Genomic DNA, 16,785 nt, shown 5'->3' on the forward strand with positions numbered 1-16,785 from the left:
TCAGTCGTGGGCCGAGGAGCGGCCTGGTGGACCCCTGGTCTCTAAGGACTCTTCAAGGTTTGGCCCTTAGCACCGCCGAGCAGGGAAGTACACCTGTGTCTGTACCGCCGCCTCTTAGGGATAGTGACAGGGACCCACTCATCCCCGTGTCTCGTTTGGACCCTCAAACTGAACCTAAAAAGAGCTCTCAGAAGATGAGAGACCTGATGAATCGCAATCTGAGCTCTCTCCTGTACCGGTCATCCGTCGTTTTGCCTTTTTTCAAGCGGCAGGGAAAGAAATAGGTTTCTTATCCACACCCAAGGGGTCTCTAAAAAAAAAAAAAAGATGTACGTAGGTTCTTGTGTTAGATTTTGAACTGGCCGTAAGCATATTTCCCTCGTGTAAGAAAAAGTGCCGGAAGACTAACCGGAGAGCTGGTAGAGATTTATATCTAAATTCCCATCTCCATTTGCACGGTTGCGCTCATGGGGCATGGAGTTGCCATCATGAAAACCAAGAATAATTTTGCTAGTTAAAAATAGAAAAGGTGCTTAATTACAAAAATCAGTCAAGAACACATCCAAAAAAAGAAAAACTAACAGTAATTCTGTTATTAATATTTTAGGGTATTGTTCTTTGAAAAGAGTGTAGTGTAGTGGTTAAGAGGCCAGACTTTGGAATCAGAGGGCTTAAGTTCAAAGCTGGACCCTGCCGTTTACTTTGTGATCTTGCCCAGGTTATATCACCTCCTTAATAAAACCTTTGTTTGTAATGTAGAAGTAATGATACATACCTCTTGGTTTTGTGAGGATTAAATGAGGTAACACCTGTGACTAATTGCTCTTGATGGTGTGTATTTTATCACCTGCTAATGCTTAAGAGGTGATAAACATTGGCAGATGTCGACAATGTAAGAAAAAGTACAGAACAAAACATTTGAATTAATTTTCTCCACTAACATTTTTCCCTTCTTGAATGTTGGGGCACTTTGGGGCAGGAGCAGAATCCCACTAATTTAGTTTTAACAGTGAAATATCAGATTTCTGCTAGGGCATGGCTTGAGAGGATATTCGAGTTCAGCCTTCTCATCTGACACCTAAGGGTCTAAAATTTTAGTGTAATTAACATGGAGACACGATTAGCAGTGCCCAGACACCAGTGAAATCAAGTCCAAGGTTCTTGTCACTACACAGGTATTACTATGCTGCATGCTTTGATATTTTATTTTTATTTTTTTAAACACAGGAGGCTTCTTGTATAATGTACATACAGGGCACAGAAAATAGCTTTCAGATGCTTTGCCTTTGATTAATTAAAAACTTAGGGGGCTTCCCTGGTGGCACAATGGTTGAGAATCTGCCTGCCAATGAAGGGGACACGGGTTCGAGACCTGGTCTAGGAAGATCCCACATGCCACGGGGCAACTGGTCCCGTGAGCCACAACTACTGAGCCTGTGCGTCTGGAGCCTGTGCTCTGCAACAAGAGAGGCCGCGGCAGTGAGAGGCCCCCACTCGCCGCAACTAGAGAAAGCCCTCGCACAGAAATGAAGACCCAACACAGCCAAAAATAAATAAATAAAAATAAATAAATTTATATTAAAAAAAAACTTAATCTCTATCCTAGAAGTCATCACTTGGGGTTTGGAGAAGTTGAGGCTTTTAAAGTTCTTCCCATTTTCTTTGCTCTTCTCATGCTTTCTCTACTCTTCTTCTTCTCTCTTCTAGGGCATCCCTAAAGGGAGAGAAAATGTTTCCAAGGGGCAGCCTGGAGAATTGGATGTGAATATGTAGAAAAACAACTTTGGCTTTGGTTATTGGGATGCTGGCATAACTTTCTTAGGAGTTAGCTTCTGGCAGCTAAAGCAGTGTCCATTCGGGTCTTGCTGCAGGAACCTCAGAATAAATACGTAAAGACAAAACAAAATAAGGAGTTAATTAACCAGAGTTTACTATGAATAATATAGTAGTCAAGGGGCAGTTTATAGTCCCTCTTAGATACTACACCAAGTCTGGAACTTTTGTAAATTGCAAAAGTTTGGGTAATGATCAGCTAGGGTTTATCCTCAACGGTAATCCGAATCAAATATATTAGATACTTTTCTTTTGGTTAAGCATCTACTAATTTTTAAAAAGATCAGAAATATTGGAAGCTTAAATACTGCAGAAAGCTATTTTAAAATAGGCTGAATTATTATTGTTGTATTAAATAGATGCATCTGAGCATTTCTGGATTATTGTCAGCTCTTATCAGTCACTGACTGCCATGGCTTAACATATGCTTGACTAGATACAATAATTTATTCAACAAATATTTAACAGTGCCAGGCACAGTTCTAACTACTGACAGTACAGCAGTAGACAATAGAAAGATTCCCTTTTACAGGCAGAAAACAATCAAGTAAATATAGTGTATCATACGGTGTTAAGCGCTATGGAGAAAAAGAAAACTGGGTAAAGAGAGTAGAGGCTGCTGTCGGGGAGGAGTTGCCATTTTGTATTGGTTGGTCAGGGAAGGCCTCACTGAGAATCGCATCTGATCAAAGACCTGCAGGAGGTGAGGGGGCAAACCAGATGGCAGTGTGGGGGAAACGCAGTAGTCTAAGCAAAGGGAGCCTCAAATGCAAGGGTGTTAAGGCTAGAGTATTCTTATCATCCTCAAACAGCAAGGTGGCCAGTGTTGCTGTAGCAGAGTGAGTGAGAGGGAGAGTTGTAGGAGATAAGATCGGAAGGGTAGCAGAGGATCAGCTCACAGAGGGCAATTTTAAAATTGTGTCTCTGTGCTGAGACTAGAGTGTCCTTGATCCAAGAAGATAAGTTCCGGAAGCTATACCAATGAAGTTCACCTAGAGATGGATTTATAGACAAGGAGAGGAAAGTCCTAAATGGAAATTAGTGTGTATGGATACTGGTCCTGTGCTAAATCTGACTCATTTCTTAGACTCTTTTTAAGAATATCTCTGAAGATTTTCTGTTATTTTGGATATGCATACAATAGCTATTCAATATATTGCTTTGTTCTTTTAAGAAAGTTTTTAGATTGTCCATAATCTTGGCCAAAACCCCATATTAGTCCCTTTTAAGCTACTTAGAATTAGGTCCTTACCTTTTAGAAGGTGACTGTTCTTTTACCTAGCTATAGAAAACAAAACGAATAGAAGTGAAGGGATTTGTTATTGTGATGAAAAGTATAGTTTGTTTCAGAAGTGATGGTTACTAAATCTGCAGGATCAAGGTGCTTTACTTTTCCCTTTTCCCTTGTTGTTTTTGTTACTTTCTCTTTTACAGAGTTGGTTTTTGTTTCCACTTTGTGGGTCTAAAATTTTTTATAGTACATATAATTCTAAATAAGGATATAAGATGTGTAGTATGGTGTATCCATATAGAATAATGATCACCTTACAGGTGAAAAATTATTTGGTGTATTAAGATTCTCTCTGGTGGGTTTTTTGTTGTTTTTTTATTTGGCTGCATTGGATCTCGTTGCTGAGCGTGGGCTTTCTCTAGCTGCAGTGCGCAGGATTCTCTCGTTGCAGAGCACAGGCTCTAGGCTTACAGGCTTCACTAGTTGTGTCACGAGGGCTCAGTAGTTGTGGCTCGCGGGGTCTAGAGTGCAGGCTCAGTAATTGTGGCACACAGGCTTAGTTGCAATCTTCCCAGACCAGGGCTCGAACCCGTGTCCCCTGCATTGGCAGGCGGATTCTTAACCACTGTGCCACCAGGGAAGTCCCTTTCTGATGGGTTTTAATAGAGACTTGCTTCTCTCTTTCATACTAGCCAAGGGTGTCAGAACGAAGTGCTAATGTGTACCTTTAATTTACATTGTAAAACTTCTACTTAGTTAACATGTTAATATAAAATCTGTTGTTGTTTTGGGAGCTACCTTAGATATGCTTTCTTGAGGGTAGGTGAAAACATTCAGCTCTTTCCCAAAATTTTATTCTTCATTGAAGTGCTTTATTCTACTTCCCCATGCTCTTGCCCACATTCTCTTGAATTCAGTATCCTGTTACTGTGCATGAATTCACATTGTGTCTGTACATCCCCCTCCCACCCCTCTTTATATTCTCTCCAGTATCAGGTGAGTCTGGGGCATCTCTTACTTCTTAATACTTTCTGCCTCTTCTCATTCTCCAAGCATAGTAAAAATGAGAAGAAGAAGAGAAAAGAAGAGTTACACTTCAGAGATAGGACTGTATACTGTATTTTCTAGTTTTTCTTCAGAAATCCTACCTTCTCTCCCCACCGCAGTATTTTCTTCTTTTCAGTCTTACAAGAGGGCCTAGGAGGGTTGCTTTAAAGACTGGGGTATGATTCTAAACTGATTTGAGAACAAGCCAGCTGGATGGTTAATTTAGAGAGGGTGTGGAGGTGGGATGTGGGATAAAGGGTTGGCAAAGTAGATGGGCCAGAAAGAAAGGAACAATGGTTAAAGTTTTAAAAAAAAACAACTGCTCTCATTCAGCTAGTTTTTTAGCATCTGCATTCTCCTAACCTTACCAGAATCTGGTTCTGAAGAACATTTAATATATTCTGCTTTCTAGAACAGAGTTTCTCAACATCAGCACTGCTGCCATTTTGGGCTGGATTATTCTTTGTTGTTGGGAGTTGTCCTCTGCAATCTGGTATGTTTAGTAGAATCTCTCGCCCCTGCCCCCTGGATGCCAGAGTTGTGACAACTAAAAATGTCTCCAGAGATTGCCAAGTGGCTCCTGGGGAACAAAAATCCAACCCAGTTGAGAACCACTGCTCTTGGAGAAGGCTATTTTAATGTCCTGGCTGATAGCTTATATAAACATTGCATCAGATATGTCATTTTTTTCAATGAATGAATCCTGGAAATAGAAGTCTTTGTGTCGAATTTGGCTCTTGGGGTGGTGGAACCTTTATAGACATCCTGTGACTTCAGTTTAATGTATATTTGAGAATCAAGGTCACTGATCCCACAATACCACACATGTCCACAACTTTACACGGACACATATCTCCAGGAATACATCACAGCTGTCATGCTGCATGTGTATTATATTTTTTATGGCATTATCCCTTCAAAATTATCCCTTCAAAATTCAGTGGTTCTTTAAACCAGATCCTAATGATAACTAAGGGGCTGGGTGGGGGGGTCAAAGCACACAGTGCTTTGCCCTATGGCCTTTTATAATACTTTGTTTGGTCCTATCTAGATAGTAATAGATCGGTTTTATTCAGCTTGAGTTCAGGTGGTAGGTACCTGAAGATGATTTCAGACATTGGAAAAAAATTTTAACACCCCAAGCTTAGAATAGCCAAGTGCTGTGTTTTATGAAAATCATTGTGTTCTTCAAGCCAAATGTTCCAGTGGCAAGTAAGTAATTATGAACTCTGTAAAAATGGTTCAGTTCCTTTGGCTGTACAAGACTGGAGAAGATTAAAAATATAACTTGCTACTGGGTAACCCTATATCTGCAGATTTTCATTATTAATACAGATCTCCAACACAGTTACAGATTATTGCTTCCTTGTTCACATGCCATCCTAATAATCTAATTGGTGGAAGTTAAAAATTGAGTTATACTGGGAGACTAGCCAACATCGTGTGTAGCAACAGCATCATGTTCCATATTTAACACCTTGTTTGAAACTTTTTCAGCCTTATGTTAGTCCACAAAAGGATATAAGGTGGGTATGTTGAGGTTTTAAACAAAATATTGGTAGTAAGAGATCACTAACAGCAAGACCGAACAATAGACAGTCCAGTGCTTAAGGATGATTTGTAGCGCAGCTTCATTCAAATTGAATTCTTCGGCGACCAAAAGGACAGATAGATGACGTAATGATTTCAGAATGGTAGTTTTTGTCTGTTTGCACAGCTCTGAATGACACCGTTTTTGAACATAATAGGATCAGTAAAGTATGGAACCAAGAGCTGGTTAAAGCAGGAAACCATAAAACATACACCTTTTCCCCGCTGATTGTTTGATATAGTACTCAGGACTTTTCTTTGAGTATGTCTGCTGATTGTAATTCTCATTGTTTGGGATGAACTAGACCCTAGTGCTGCAAGGTCTGTAGAAGCAAAGCCGTTAATTGAAGAGTTAAGAGCTCAGACATTTGTAAATACTAGTGAGGAATCCTAATGTTTTATGCTCCCATTCCCATCTTTTGAAGTTTTCCTCTTCATACCTTTCTTTTTTTTTTTTTTTTTTTTTTTTTTTTTTTTTTTTTTTTTTTGTGGTACGCGGGCCTCTCACTGTTGTGGCCTCTCCCATTGCGGGGCACAGGCTCCGGACGCGCAGGCTCAGCGGCCATGGCTTACGGGCCCAGCCGCTCCGCGGCACGTGGGATCCTCCCGGACCGGGGCACGAACCCGTATCCCCTGCATCGGCAGGCGGACTCTCAACCACTGTGCCACCAGGGAAGCCCCCATACCTTTCTTTTTTAAAAGCTTTTTTTCCCCCTAATCAAGTCTTTCCACAGCATTCAACTTGGTTTTTACACCCATATTTCATCAGTTTACATAATTTTCATTATTAAAATAATGAGTACTACTGGCACTGACAGGTTTTAGGAACAAGCGACTCAGGATGAATAGACAACTCAAGTTCAAAGAATGGGAATAGCTATACATGAGTGTTACAGGGAGTCTTCTGACTGCTAGTGGTTAGCATGTTATGGGCACCTTTGCTGCCTATCCATAGAAATGGACAGGGCTGCTGCATTGCGTTGCTCCATGGGGACACTATAATCACAAAATTTAACATAAATAATGCTTCCTGGAGTTATTATGGTGCCCCAGGGTATGGAGACTGTTGGTTGATCTAGCCTTGTCTGAGAAGTGGAGGGCCAGTTAAGCACTTCTACGGTGTGTAAATAGTAGGGCTTCTGGTACAAAAGTGATTATAGCATTTAAAAAGTTAACGTTTTTGATAACAGATTCATCATGTAATGTTCATTTTTTTACATTGTTTGAAACAGGGGGACAGCCACACAAAAGGAGAAAGACCTCTGATGCAAATGAAACTGAAGATCATTTGGAATCTTTAATATGCAAAGTAGGAGAAAAGGTATGATCAAAATAGGCACGGACTGTGATGGGCTTAGGGTTGTAGTTAACTGTGCTTGGTTAGTTTCTGCATCTGCAAACCCGATGATCTAAGTGGTGGGCAAAGTTTGTATTGCCATATATCTATATCCCAAAGTAAATGCATAGTAAAAGCCTTGGAATGCAGAGAGTTAAATGTTATTAGTAATTTTCATAGACTATGAGTCTTAGAAGGGACCTTAGGGAATAGTCCACTCAATTTAAAAATGAAGACCAAAAAAAAATAATTAAAAAATAATATTAAATTAAATTAAATTAAATAAAAAGGGCATCCCTGGTGGCGCAGTGGTTGAGAGTCTGCCTGCCGATGCAGGGGACACGGGTTCGTGCCCCAGTCCAGGAAGATCCCACATGCCGCGGAGCGGCTGGGCCCGTGAGCCATGGCCGCTGAGCCTGTGCGTCCGGAGCCTGTGCTCCGCAACGGGACAGGCCACAGCAGTGAGAGGCCCGCGTACCGCAGGAAAATAATTAATTAATTAATTTTTTAAAATATGAATACCAGGGGCTTCCCTGGTGGTGCAGTGGTTGGGAATCTGCCTGCCAATGCAGGGGACATGGGTTCGAGCCCGGGTCCGGGAAGATCCCACATGCCGTGGAGCAGCTGGGCCCGTGTTCCACAGCTACTGAGCCTGCCCTCTAGAGCCCGTGAGCCACAGCTACTGAAGCCCGCACGCCTAGAGCCCATGCTCTGCAACATGTGAGGCCACCATAATGAGAAGCCCGTGCACCATGGCGAGGAGTAGTCCCCGCTGGCCACAACTAGAGGAAGCCTGTGCACAGCAATGAAGACCCAGTGCAGCCAAAAATAAATAAATTAAATTAATTAATTAAAAAAATTTTTTTTTAATGTTTAAAAAAATTTTTTTTAATGTATTAAAAAATAAATGGAGACTGAGGAAGTTCTGGATAGTTGAGGTAATTTGCCCAGTCATACAGTTAAGTGAATTAGTTAGAGAAGTAGAATAGAGCCCAGAATGTCCTCCCATTTCTAATACTTGTTCTGCTATCTTAGATTGCTTTTTAAATTTTATTCATTCTCTTTTCATGGTTTTCTAAAGAATAATAACCTGAATTTATTTATACTAAACTGTCATTGCCTTATGTGTAACTTTTTTATCATTACCTAGAAAATTTTAATGCACTAATTGCTGAGTACTTGACAAATATTTAATTTGCTGTCCTCTACAGAGTGCATGCTCTTTGGAGAGCAACCTAGAAGGCTTGGCTGGCGTTTTGGAAGCTGATCTTCCTAACTATAAGAGCAAGATCTTAAGGCTTCTTTGTACAGTGTATGTATACAAAAGATTTATGAATCCAGGTGATAATGTATTATCTACTCTTAAATGCTTGTGAATGTTCAGAAGATGTGTTTATGTTCCATATGTCATCTGCTTTCATTCTGTGGGGAATTTGTCAAATGAAATGACCTTTTGCCCTTTGGCGAACTCTTAGAGATAAATAGGATGAAAATTGAGCATTTTCTTTGTTCTGTTTCTTGGATCCTTAGAATCACTTGAGTTGACTACTTTTAAGTGAGAAAGTAGACAACTTCACATTCAGCTATTTTCTTTTAAGCATGTACAATTAAATATATATAAGAGTTTAATTTATACTTTTAATCAGTAGTATCAAACATATTTGAGAACCAGTCACTCGAGTAATAATAGCCCTTCTTAGAAGGCTGAAGATACTTTTGAAGCTATGACATAATAGGCATAATCTTTCTCTGAATTAGGTTAGCTAGAACGAGTATCAGCATTTAATTTGTAAGGACATTAGAATGGGAAAAGTCTCACATGAAATCATGAAACAGTCTCTCCCAACAGTGGAATTAGCAATCCAGACTTCCTCATCACTCAGGTGGACATTGGTCACTCTAAACTGTATGCTTTGCAAAGGAGTATCTATGACTTCTGGATAAAGGAGTCTTCAATATGAAGGTGCCTTAAAATGTTATTTCAGTTATTTTTAAATAATGGGTTTTTAAAATTGCTTACAGCTCAGTTTTGAAATTTAAAAATGTACACACAAATTGAAACTATCAGTAGATTTTACTTTAACATCTCATAAAGTACAAATAATTTCAGATGCAATTTTTTTAAGGAATCTAGTTAATATTCAGGAAGACATATCCTTAGACTAAGAAACTAATACTAAGAAAAGTTGTTTGGCTATAGTTATCTGTAGATTCCTTCTGTTCTGAAAGCATTTATTAGAATAGAGTAGATTTATGCTTAAACTCTGATGGAAGCCATGACTTTGAAGCAGGGGAGGGTTGAGGAGGAATGGTTACTATCAGTGCAGTTATTTTTTTAAAACCTAAATTGTCCCTAACACTCTTTGCTAGGAACCTTGGGAAAATGCAAAAAATATAAGAGAATCTGAACAATCAGGAGTTCCCATTTGCTTTTCTTTTTTGAGTTGATTTCTAAAGGCTGCCTAAATTAGGGATCAACATTTGCTTTTTTTGAAGATTTATTACTGTAATCCTCTTCTCTGCTTTTCAAATAACTTTAATGAAAATTAACACACTTGAGTAAGCAAACTGGATGTAAAGAAATCTTACTATATCAGAGTATCATGTTAAAAATTCAACAGTTTAACTGATAGGAACTGGTTTTAGTTCTGAATTTTTTTCTAAGCAACTAGAATAGTGTTTCTCAAAGTGAAATTCTGATCCTGTGACATTTGGTTGGCTAAGTTTAGAAATGTTGATTGCTCCATCTCCTCCTTAATGATTCTGCATTAAAGAAACTTGTTTCACTCAGCAATTGCCAGATATTTTACCATGGAAACCGTTTTCTGTAGACCTGCTATTCAGTTCCACTAAGCACAATGGAAGAAACACTGGTCTGGCGTCAGTTATATCTATTTTAGTTTGATGACTTCACAATTAGAGTGTTTTACTTTCTTAACTCTTGGATTAACTAACTAGAATTAAAATGAAAAAATTGAGGGAACTCTTCTCAATACTTATGCCTTTTCTGACATAGTTTTAAAAATATAGCTAAATGTAATGCTTTTCTAAGGTTAGTAAAACAATTTAAAATTTTATATAGTATAAAATTCTGCAACTTAATGCTGTTGTTTTGGGATCTTCTTATTGTGCTGGGTTCTCAAATCAGTGCACGTCTGTTACCTGAGAAGTTGACAATTTATACAACATTAGTTGGACTACTAAATGCCAGGAATTACAACTTCGGTGGAGAATTTGTAGAAGCCATGATTCGTCAACTTAAAGAATCGTTGAAAGCAAACAATTACAATGAAGCTGTATATTTGGTAAGTTTTTTGGTTTTTTGGCTTTTGGGGAGCCTTTTAGTATGTTATGACTTAGTGTTGGGATGAAGGGGAGAGGTGAGCTACAACCAAATAATTTATCTTTTCTCTTGAAATACAGTTCCCCACTCACCACAACAGCTGCTCTTTTGAAACCATTCTTTTTTTTTTTTAATCTTTATTGGAGTATAATTGCTTCACAATACCGTGTCAGTTTCTGTTGCACAACAGAGCGAATCAGCCATATGCATACACATGTCCCCATATCCCCTCCCTCTTGAGCCTCCCTCCCATCCTCCCTATCCCACCCCTCTAGGTCATTGCAAAGCACCGAACCCATCTCCCTGTGCTATGCTGCTGCTTCCCACCAGCCAACTATTTTACATTCGGTAGTGTATATATGTCGATGCTACTCTCACTTCGCCCCAGCTTCGCCCACCCACCCCATGTCACCAAGTCTATTCTCTATGTCTACCTGTTTATTCCTGCCCTGCAACTAGGTTCATCACTACCATTTTTATTTTTAGATTCCATATATATGCGTTGGCATATGGTATTTGTTTTTCTCTTTCTTATTTACTTCACTCTGTATGACAGACTCTAGGTCCATTCACCTCACTAGAAATAACTCAATTTCGTTTCCTTTTATGGCTGAGTAACATTCCATTGTATATATGTGCCACATCTTCTTTATCCATTCATATGTCGATGGACATTTAGGTTACTTCCATGTCCTGGCTATCGTAAATAGTGCTGCAGTAAACACTGTGGTGCATGTCTCTTTCTGAATTATGGTTTTCTCAGGGTATATGCCCAGTAATGGGATTGCTGGGTCATATGGTAGTTCTATTTTTAGTTTTTTAAGGAACCTCCATACTGTTTTCCATAGTGGCTGTATCAATTTATATTCCCACCAACAGTGTAGAAGGGTTCCCTTTTCACCATACCCTTTCCAGCATTAGCTTTTTTGATAATGGCCATTCTGACCGGTGTGAGGTGATACCTCATTGTAGTTTTGTTTTTTTTTTTTTTTTTTAAAACAGAACAGGAGTATGTATGTATGTATGTATATATTTAGGGCTGTGTTTGGTCTTCGTTTCTGCGTGAGGGCTTTCTCTAGTTGTGGCAAGCAGGGGCCACTCTTCATCGCGGTGTGCGGGCCCCTCACTATCGTGGCCTCTCCTGTTGCGGAGCACAGGCTCCAGACGCACAGGCTCAGTAGTTGTGGCTCATGGACCCAGTCGCTCCGCGGCATGTGGGATCCTCCCAGACCAGGGCTCGAACCCGTGCCCCCTGTATTAGCAGGCAGACTCCCACCCACTGTGCCACCAGGGAAGCCCCCTCATTGTAGTTTAGATTTGCATTTCTCTAATAATTAGAGATGTTGAGGATCTTTTCATGTGCCTCTTGGCTATCTGTATGTCTTCCTTGGTGAAATGTCTTTTTAGGTCTTCTGCCCATTTTTTAACTGGATTGGTTTTTTTTTGATATTGAGCTCCATGAGCTGTTTGTATATTTTGGAGATTAATCCTTTGTTGTTTCATTTGCAAATATTTTCTCCCATTCTGAGGGTTGTCTTTTTGTCTTGTTTATGGTTTCCTTTGCTGTGCAAAAGCTTTTAAGTTTAATTAAATCCCACTTGTTTATTTTTGTTTTTATTTCTGTTACTCTAGGAGGTGGGTCAAAAAAGATCTTGCTGTGGTTTATGTCAGAGTGTTTTTCCTGTGTTTTCCTCTAAAAGTTTTATAGTATCTGGTCCTAACATTTAACTCTTTAATCCATTTGGAGTTTATTTTTGTGTATGGTGTTAGTAGTGTTCTAATTTCATTCTTTTACATGTAGCTGTCCAGTTTTCCCAGCACCACTTATTGAAAAGGCTGTCTTTTCTCCATTGTATGTTCTTGCCTCCTTTGTCGTAAATTAGGTGACCATATGTGCATGGGTTTATCTCTGGGCCTTCTGTTCTGTACCATTGATCTATATTTATGTTTCTATGCCAGACCATACTGTCTTGATTACTGTAACTTTGTGGTATGGTTTGAAGTTGGGGAGCCTGATTCCTCCAACTCTATTTTTCTTTCTCAAGATTTCTTTGGCTCTTTGGGTCTTTTGTGTTTCCATACGAATTGTAAGATTTTTTTTGTTCTAATTCTGTGAAGAATGCTATTGGTAGTTTGATAGGGATTGCATTGAATCTGTAGGTTGCTTTGGGTAGTATAGTCATTTTCACAGTATTGATTCTTCCAAACCAGGAATATGGTATATTTCTCCATCTGTTTATGTCATCTTTGATTTCTTTCATCAGTGTTTTATAGTTATGTGAGTATAAGTCTTTTGCCTCCTTAGGCAGGTTTATTCCTAGGTATTTTATTCTTTTTGTTGCAATGGTAAACAGGAGTGTTTCCCTAATTTCTCTTTCTGATTTTTCATTGTTGGTGTATAGGAATGCAAGAGATTTCTGTGCATTAATTTTGTATCCTGAAACCTTACCAAATTCATTGATTAGTTCAAGTAGTTTTCTGGTGGCATCTTTAAGATTTTCTATGTACAGTATCATGTCATCGGCAAACAGTGACAGTTTTACTTCTTCTTTTCCAATTTGTATTCCTTTTATTTCTTTTTCTTCTCTGTTGTGGCTAGGACTTCCAAAACTGTGTTGAATAAGAGTGGCAACAGTGGGCATCCTTGTCTTGTTCCTGATCCTAGTGAAATGCTTTCAGTTTTTCATCATTGAGTATGATGCTTGCTGTGGGTTTGTCATATATGGCCTTTTTTATGTTGAGGTAGGTTCCCTCTATGCTGATTTTCTGGAGAGTTTTATCATAAATGGGTGTTGAATTTTGTCAAAAGCTTTTTCTGCATCTGTTGAGATGATCATATGGTTTTTATTCCTTAATTTGTTAATGTGGTGTATCACATTGATTGATTTGCATATATTGAAGAATCCTTGCATCCCTGGGATAAATCCCACTTGATCATGGTGATCCTTTTAATGTGCTGTTGGATTCTGTTTGCTAGTATTCTGTTCAGGATTTTTGTGTCTATGTTCATCAGTGATAATTGGTCTATAATTTTCTTTTTTCATGATCTCTTTTTCTGGTTTTGGTATCAGGGTGATGGTGGCTTTGTAGAATGAATTTGGGAGTGTTTCTCCCTCTGTGATTTTTTGGAAGAGTTTGAGAAGGATTAGTGTTAGCTCTTCTCTAAATGTTTGATAGAATTCACCTGTGAAGCCATCTGGTTCTGTACTATTGTTTGTTGGAAGATTTTAAATGATGGTTTCAATTTCATTACTTGTGATAGATCTGTTTATATTTTCTAATTCTTCCCGGTTCAGTCTTGGAAAATTTTACCTTTCCAAGAATTTGTCCATTTCTTTGTGGTTGTCCATTTTATTGGCATATAGTTGTTTGTAGTAGTCTCTTATAATTCTTTGTATTTCTGCAGTGTCAGCTGTGATTTCTCCTTTTTCATTTCTAATTTTATTAATTTGTATTCTCTCCCTTTTTTTCTTGATTAGTCTGGCTAAGGGTTTATCAATTTTGTTTATCTTCTCAAAGAACTAGCTTTTAGTTACATTGATCTTTGCTCTTGTTTTCTTCATCTCTATTTCTTTATTTCTGCTCTGATCTTTATGATTTCTGTCCTACTGACTTTGGGTTTTCTTCATTCTTCTTTCTCTAATTGCTTTAGGTGTAAGCTTAGGTTGTTTATTTGAGATTTTTCTTGTTTCTTGAGGTGAGATTGAATTGCTATAAACTTCCCTCTTAGAACTGCTTTTGCTGCATCCCATAGGTTTTGGATCGTCATGTTTTTGTTGTCATTTGTTTCTATGTATTTTTTAATTTCTTCTTTGATTTCCTCAGTGATCTCTTGGTCATTTAGTAGCCCACTGTTTAGCCTCCATGTATTTGTGTTTTTTACGGTTTTTTTCCTGTAATTGATTTCCAGTCTCATAGTGCTGTGGTCAGAAAAGATGCTTGGTAGGATTTCAGTTTTCTTAAGTTTTCCAAGGCTTGATTTGTGACCCAAGATATGATCTTTCCTGGAGAATGTTCCATGTGCATTTGAGAAGAAAGTGTATTCTGCCACTTTGGGGTGGAATGTTCTATAAATATCAATTAGATCTATCTGGTCTATTGTGTCATTTAAAGCTTGTGTTTCCTTATTTTCTATTTGGATGATCTGTCCATTGGTATAAGTGGGTGTTAAAGTCCCCTACTATTATTATGTTACTGTCGATTTCTCCTTTCATGATTGTTAGCATTTGCCTTATGTATTGAGGTGCTCCTCTGTTGGGTACATAAACATTTATAATTATTATATCATCTTCTTGGATTGATCCTTTGATCATTATGTAGTGTCCCTCCTTATTTGTTGTAGCAGTCTTTATTTTAAAGTCTGTTTTATCTGATACAAGTATTGCTACTCCAGCTTTCTTTTGATTTCCATTTGCATGGAATATCTTTTTCCATCCCTTCACTTTTGGTCTATATATGTCCCTAGGTCTGAAGTGCGTCTCTTGTAGACAGCATATATATATGGGTCTTGTTTTTGTATCCATTCAGCCAGTCTGTGTCTTTTGGTTGGGGTGCTTAATCCATTTACATTCAAGTTTATTGTTGATATGTATGTTCCTATTACCATTTTATTAATGGTTTGGGGTTTGTTTTCGTGGGTCTTTTTCTTCTCTTGTGTTTCCCACTTAGAGAAGTTTCTGTAGCATTTGTTGTAAAGCTGGTTTGGTGGTGCTGAATTCTCTTAGCTTTCATTTGTCTGAAAAGCTTTTGACTTCTCCATCAAATCTGAATGAGATCCTTGCTGGGTAGAGTAATCTTGGTTGTAGGTTTTTCTCTTTCATCACTTTAAGTATATCCTGCTACTCCCTTTTGGCCTGCAGAGTTTCCACTGAAATATCAGCTGATAACCTTATGGGGATTCCTTTGTATGTTATTTTTTGTTTTTCCTTTGCTGCTCTTAATACTTTTTCTTTGAATTTAAATTTTGTTAGTTTGATTAGTATGTGTCTTGGTGTGTTTTTCCTAGGGTTTATCCTGTATGGGACTCTCTGTGCTTCCTGGACTTGGGTGACTATTGCCTTTCCCATGTTAGGGAAGTTTTCCCCTGTAATCTCTTCAGATATTTTCTCAGACCCTTTCTTTTTCTCTTCTTCTTCTGGGACCCCTATAATTTGAATGTTGGTGCATTTAGTGTTGTCCCAAAGGTCTCTGAGATTGTCTTCAATTCTTTTCATTCTTCTTTCTTTATTCTGCTCCTCAGCAGTTATTTCTACTGTTTTATCTTCCATCTCACTTATTCATTCTTCTGCCTCCGTTATTCTATTATTGATTCCTTCTGGTGTATTTTTCATTTCAGTTATTGTATTGTTCATCTCTGTTTGTTCTTTAGTTCTTCTAGATCTTTTTGTATTTGTTTTTTGGTATGTTATGACTTAGTGTTGGGATGAAGGGGAGAGGTGAGCTACAACCAAATAATTTATCTTTTCTCTTGAAATACAGTTCCCTACTCTCCACAACAGCTGCTCTTGAAACCATCTTTTTTAAAAAAATATATTTATTTATTTATTTATTTTGGGCTGCACTGAGTCTTCGTTGCTGCATGTGGGCTCTCTCTAGTTGCGGTGAGCAGGGGCTACTCTTCGTTGCAGTGCATGGGCTTCTCATTGCGGTGGCTTTTCTTGTTGCGGACCAGAGGATCTAGGTGCACAGGCTTCAGTAGTGTGGCTCACGGGCTCTAGAGCACAGGCTCAGTAGTTGTGGTGCACGGGCTTAGTTGCTGCGTGGCATGTAGGATCTTCCTGGACCTGGGATTGAACCCGTGTCCCCTGCATTGGCAGGTGGATTCTTAACCACTACACCACCAGGGAAGTCCCAAAACCATTCTTATTAAAGATACAGAGCTCATTACCGAGTCCAGTGGCTTCTGTTAACTAAATCCTAGTTGACCTCCCTGTAACATCGGATGCTTTACACTACTTGGTTTCTGCAGCACCACTCTTTTCAGGACCTCCTGCTGCCACTTACCTTCTAGTCCTCAGTCTCCTTTTACTGGGTAACCTTCCTTTGCCCCTTAAATTTTTGTGTTTCCCAGGATTCTGCCCTTACTTCACTTCTTTTCAAACATTCTCTGCTGAAGCATTCTCATTCTCTCTTATAGCTTCATAAACTACCTTAATTTTGATGACCTTCCCCCCTACCAACTCTAATCTGTATCTCCTGCTTCAGCCATTCTGAGCTCCAGACCTTTGGTCCAAATACTGCCTGGATAGCCCTAAGGTATCTTGGCTGGAAGTCCCTGAATTAATGCATTCTTCATACCTCCTTGCCTGTGCCCTCAGCCCAACCCACACAAGTGGCTGCTATTTACTGGATAGCCCATCCAGAAACCTGAGCATTAATTTTTGTCTTGCCTTTGTCCTCTCATAC

General features: G+C 38.9%; 2 protein-coding genes across 5 annotated transcripts in view; one reads left to right on the forward strand and one right to left on the reverse strand.

The window, feature by feature from the left end:
* NCBP1 (nuclear cap binding protein subunit 1) overlaps positions 1-16,785 on the forward strand; it is a 133,802-nt gene that overhangs the window by 91,736 nt on the left and 25,281 nt on the right. For 3 of the 4 annotated variants that reach the window (XR_010841612.1, XM_059073236.2, XM_059073238.2), the window contains exons 2-4: positions 6,934-7,022; positions 8,249-8,349; positions 10,186-10,342. The exons of the other annotated variant lie outside the window; for it this stretch is intronic. Coding sequence is in view for 1 of the 3 variants with exons in the window: in XM_059073236.2 (XP_058929219.1) it covers positions 6,934-7,022; positions 8,249-8,349; positions 10,186-10,342 (347 nt within the window). In the remaining 2 variants the exon portion in view is untranslated. The remainder of the gene's footprint in view (positions 1-6,933; positions 7,023-8,248; positions 8,350-10,185; positions 10,343-16,785) is intronic. 4 annotated transcript variants of the gene reach the window in all.
* The window catches only part of XPA (XPA, DNA damage recognition and repair factor), a 91,774-nt gene continuing 76,539 nt past the window's right edge, over positions 1,551-16,785 (reverse strand). Inside the window, exon 9 of the mRNA XM_059073281.2 lies at positions 1,551-1,714. The gene's annotated coding sequence lies outside the window, so the exon portion shown is untranslated. The remainder of the gene's footprint in view (positions 1,715-16,785) is intronic.

The sequence above is a fragment of the Kogia breviceps genome, chromosome 8 (genome assembly GCF_026419965.1).
Source record: "Kogia breviceps isolate mKogBre1 chromosome 8, mKogBre1 haplotype 1, whole genome shotgun sequence".
In the NCBI taxonomy this organism is placed as follows: Eukaryota; Metazoa; Chordata; class Mammalia; order Artiodactyla; family Physeteridae; genus Kogia; species Kogia breviceps.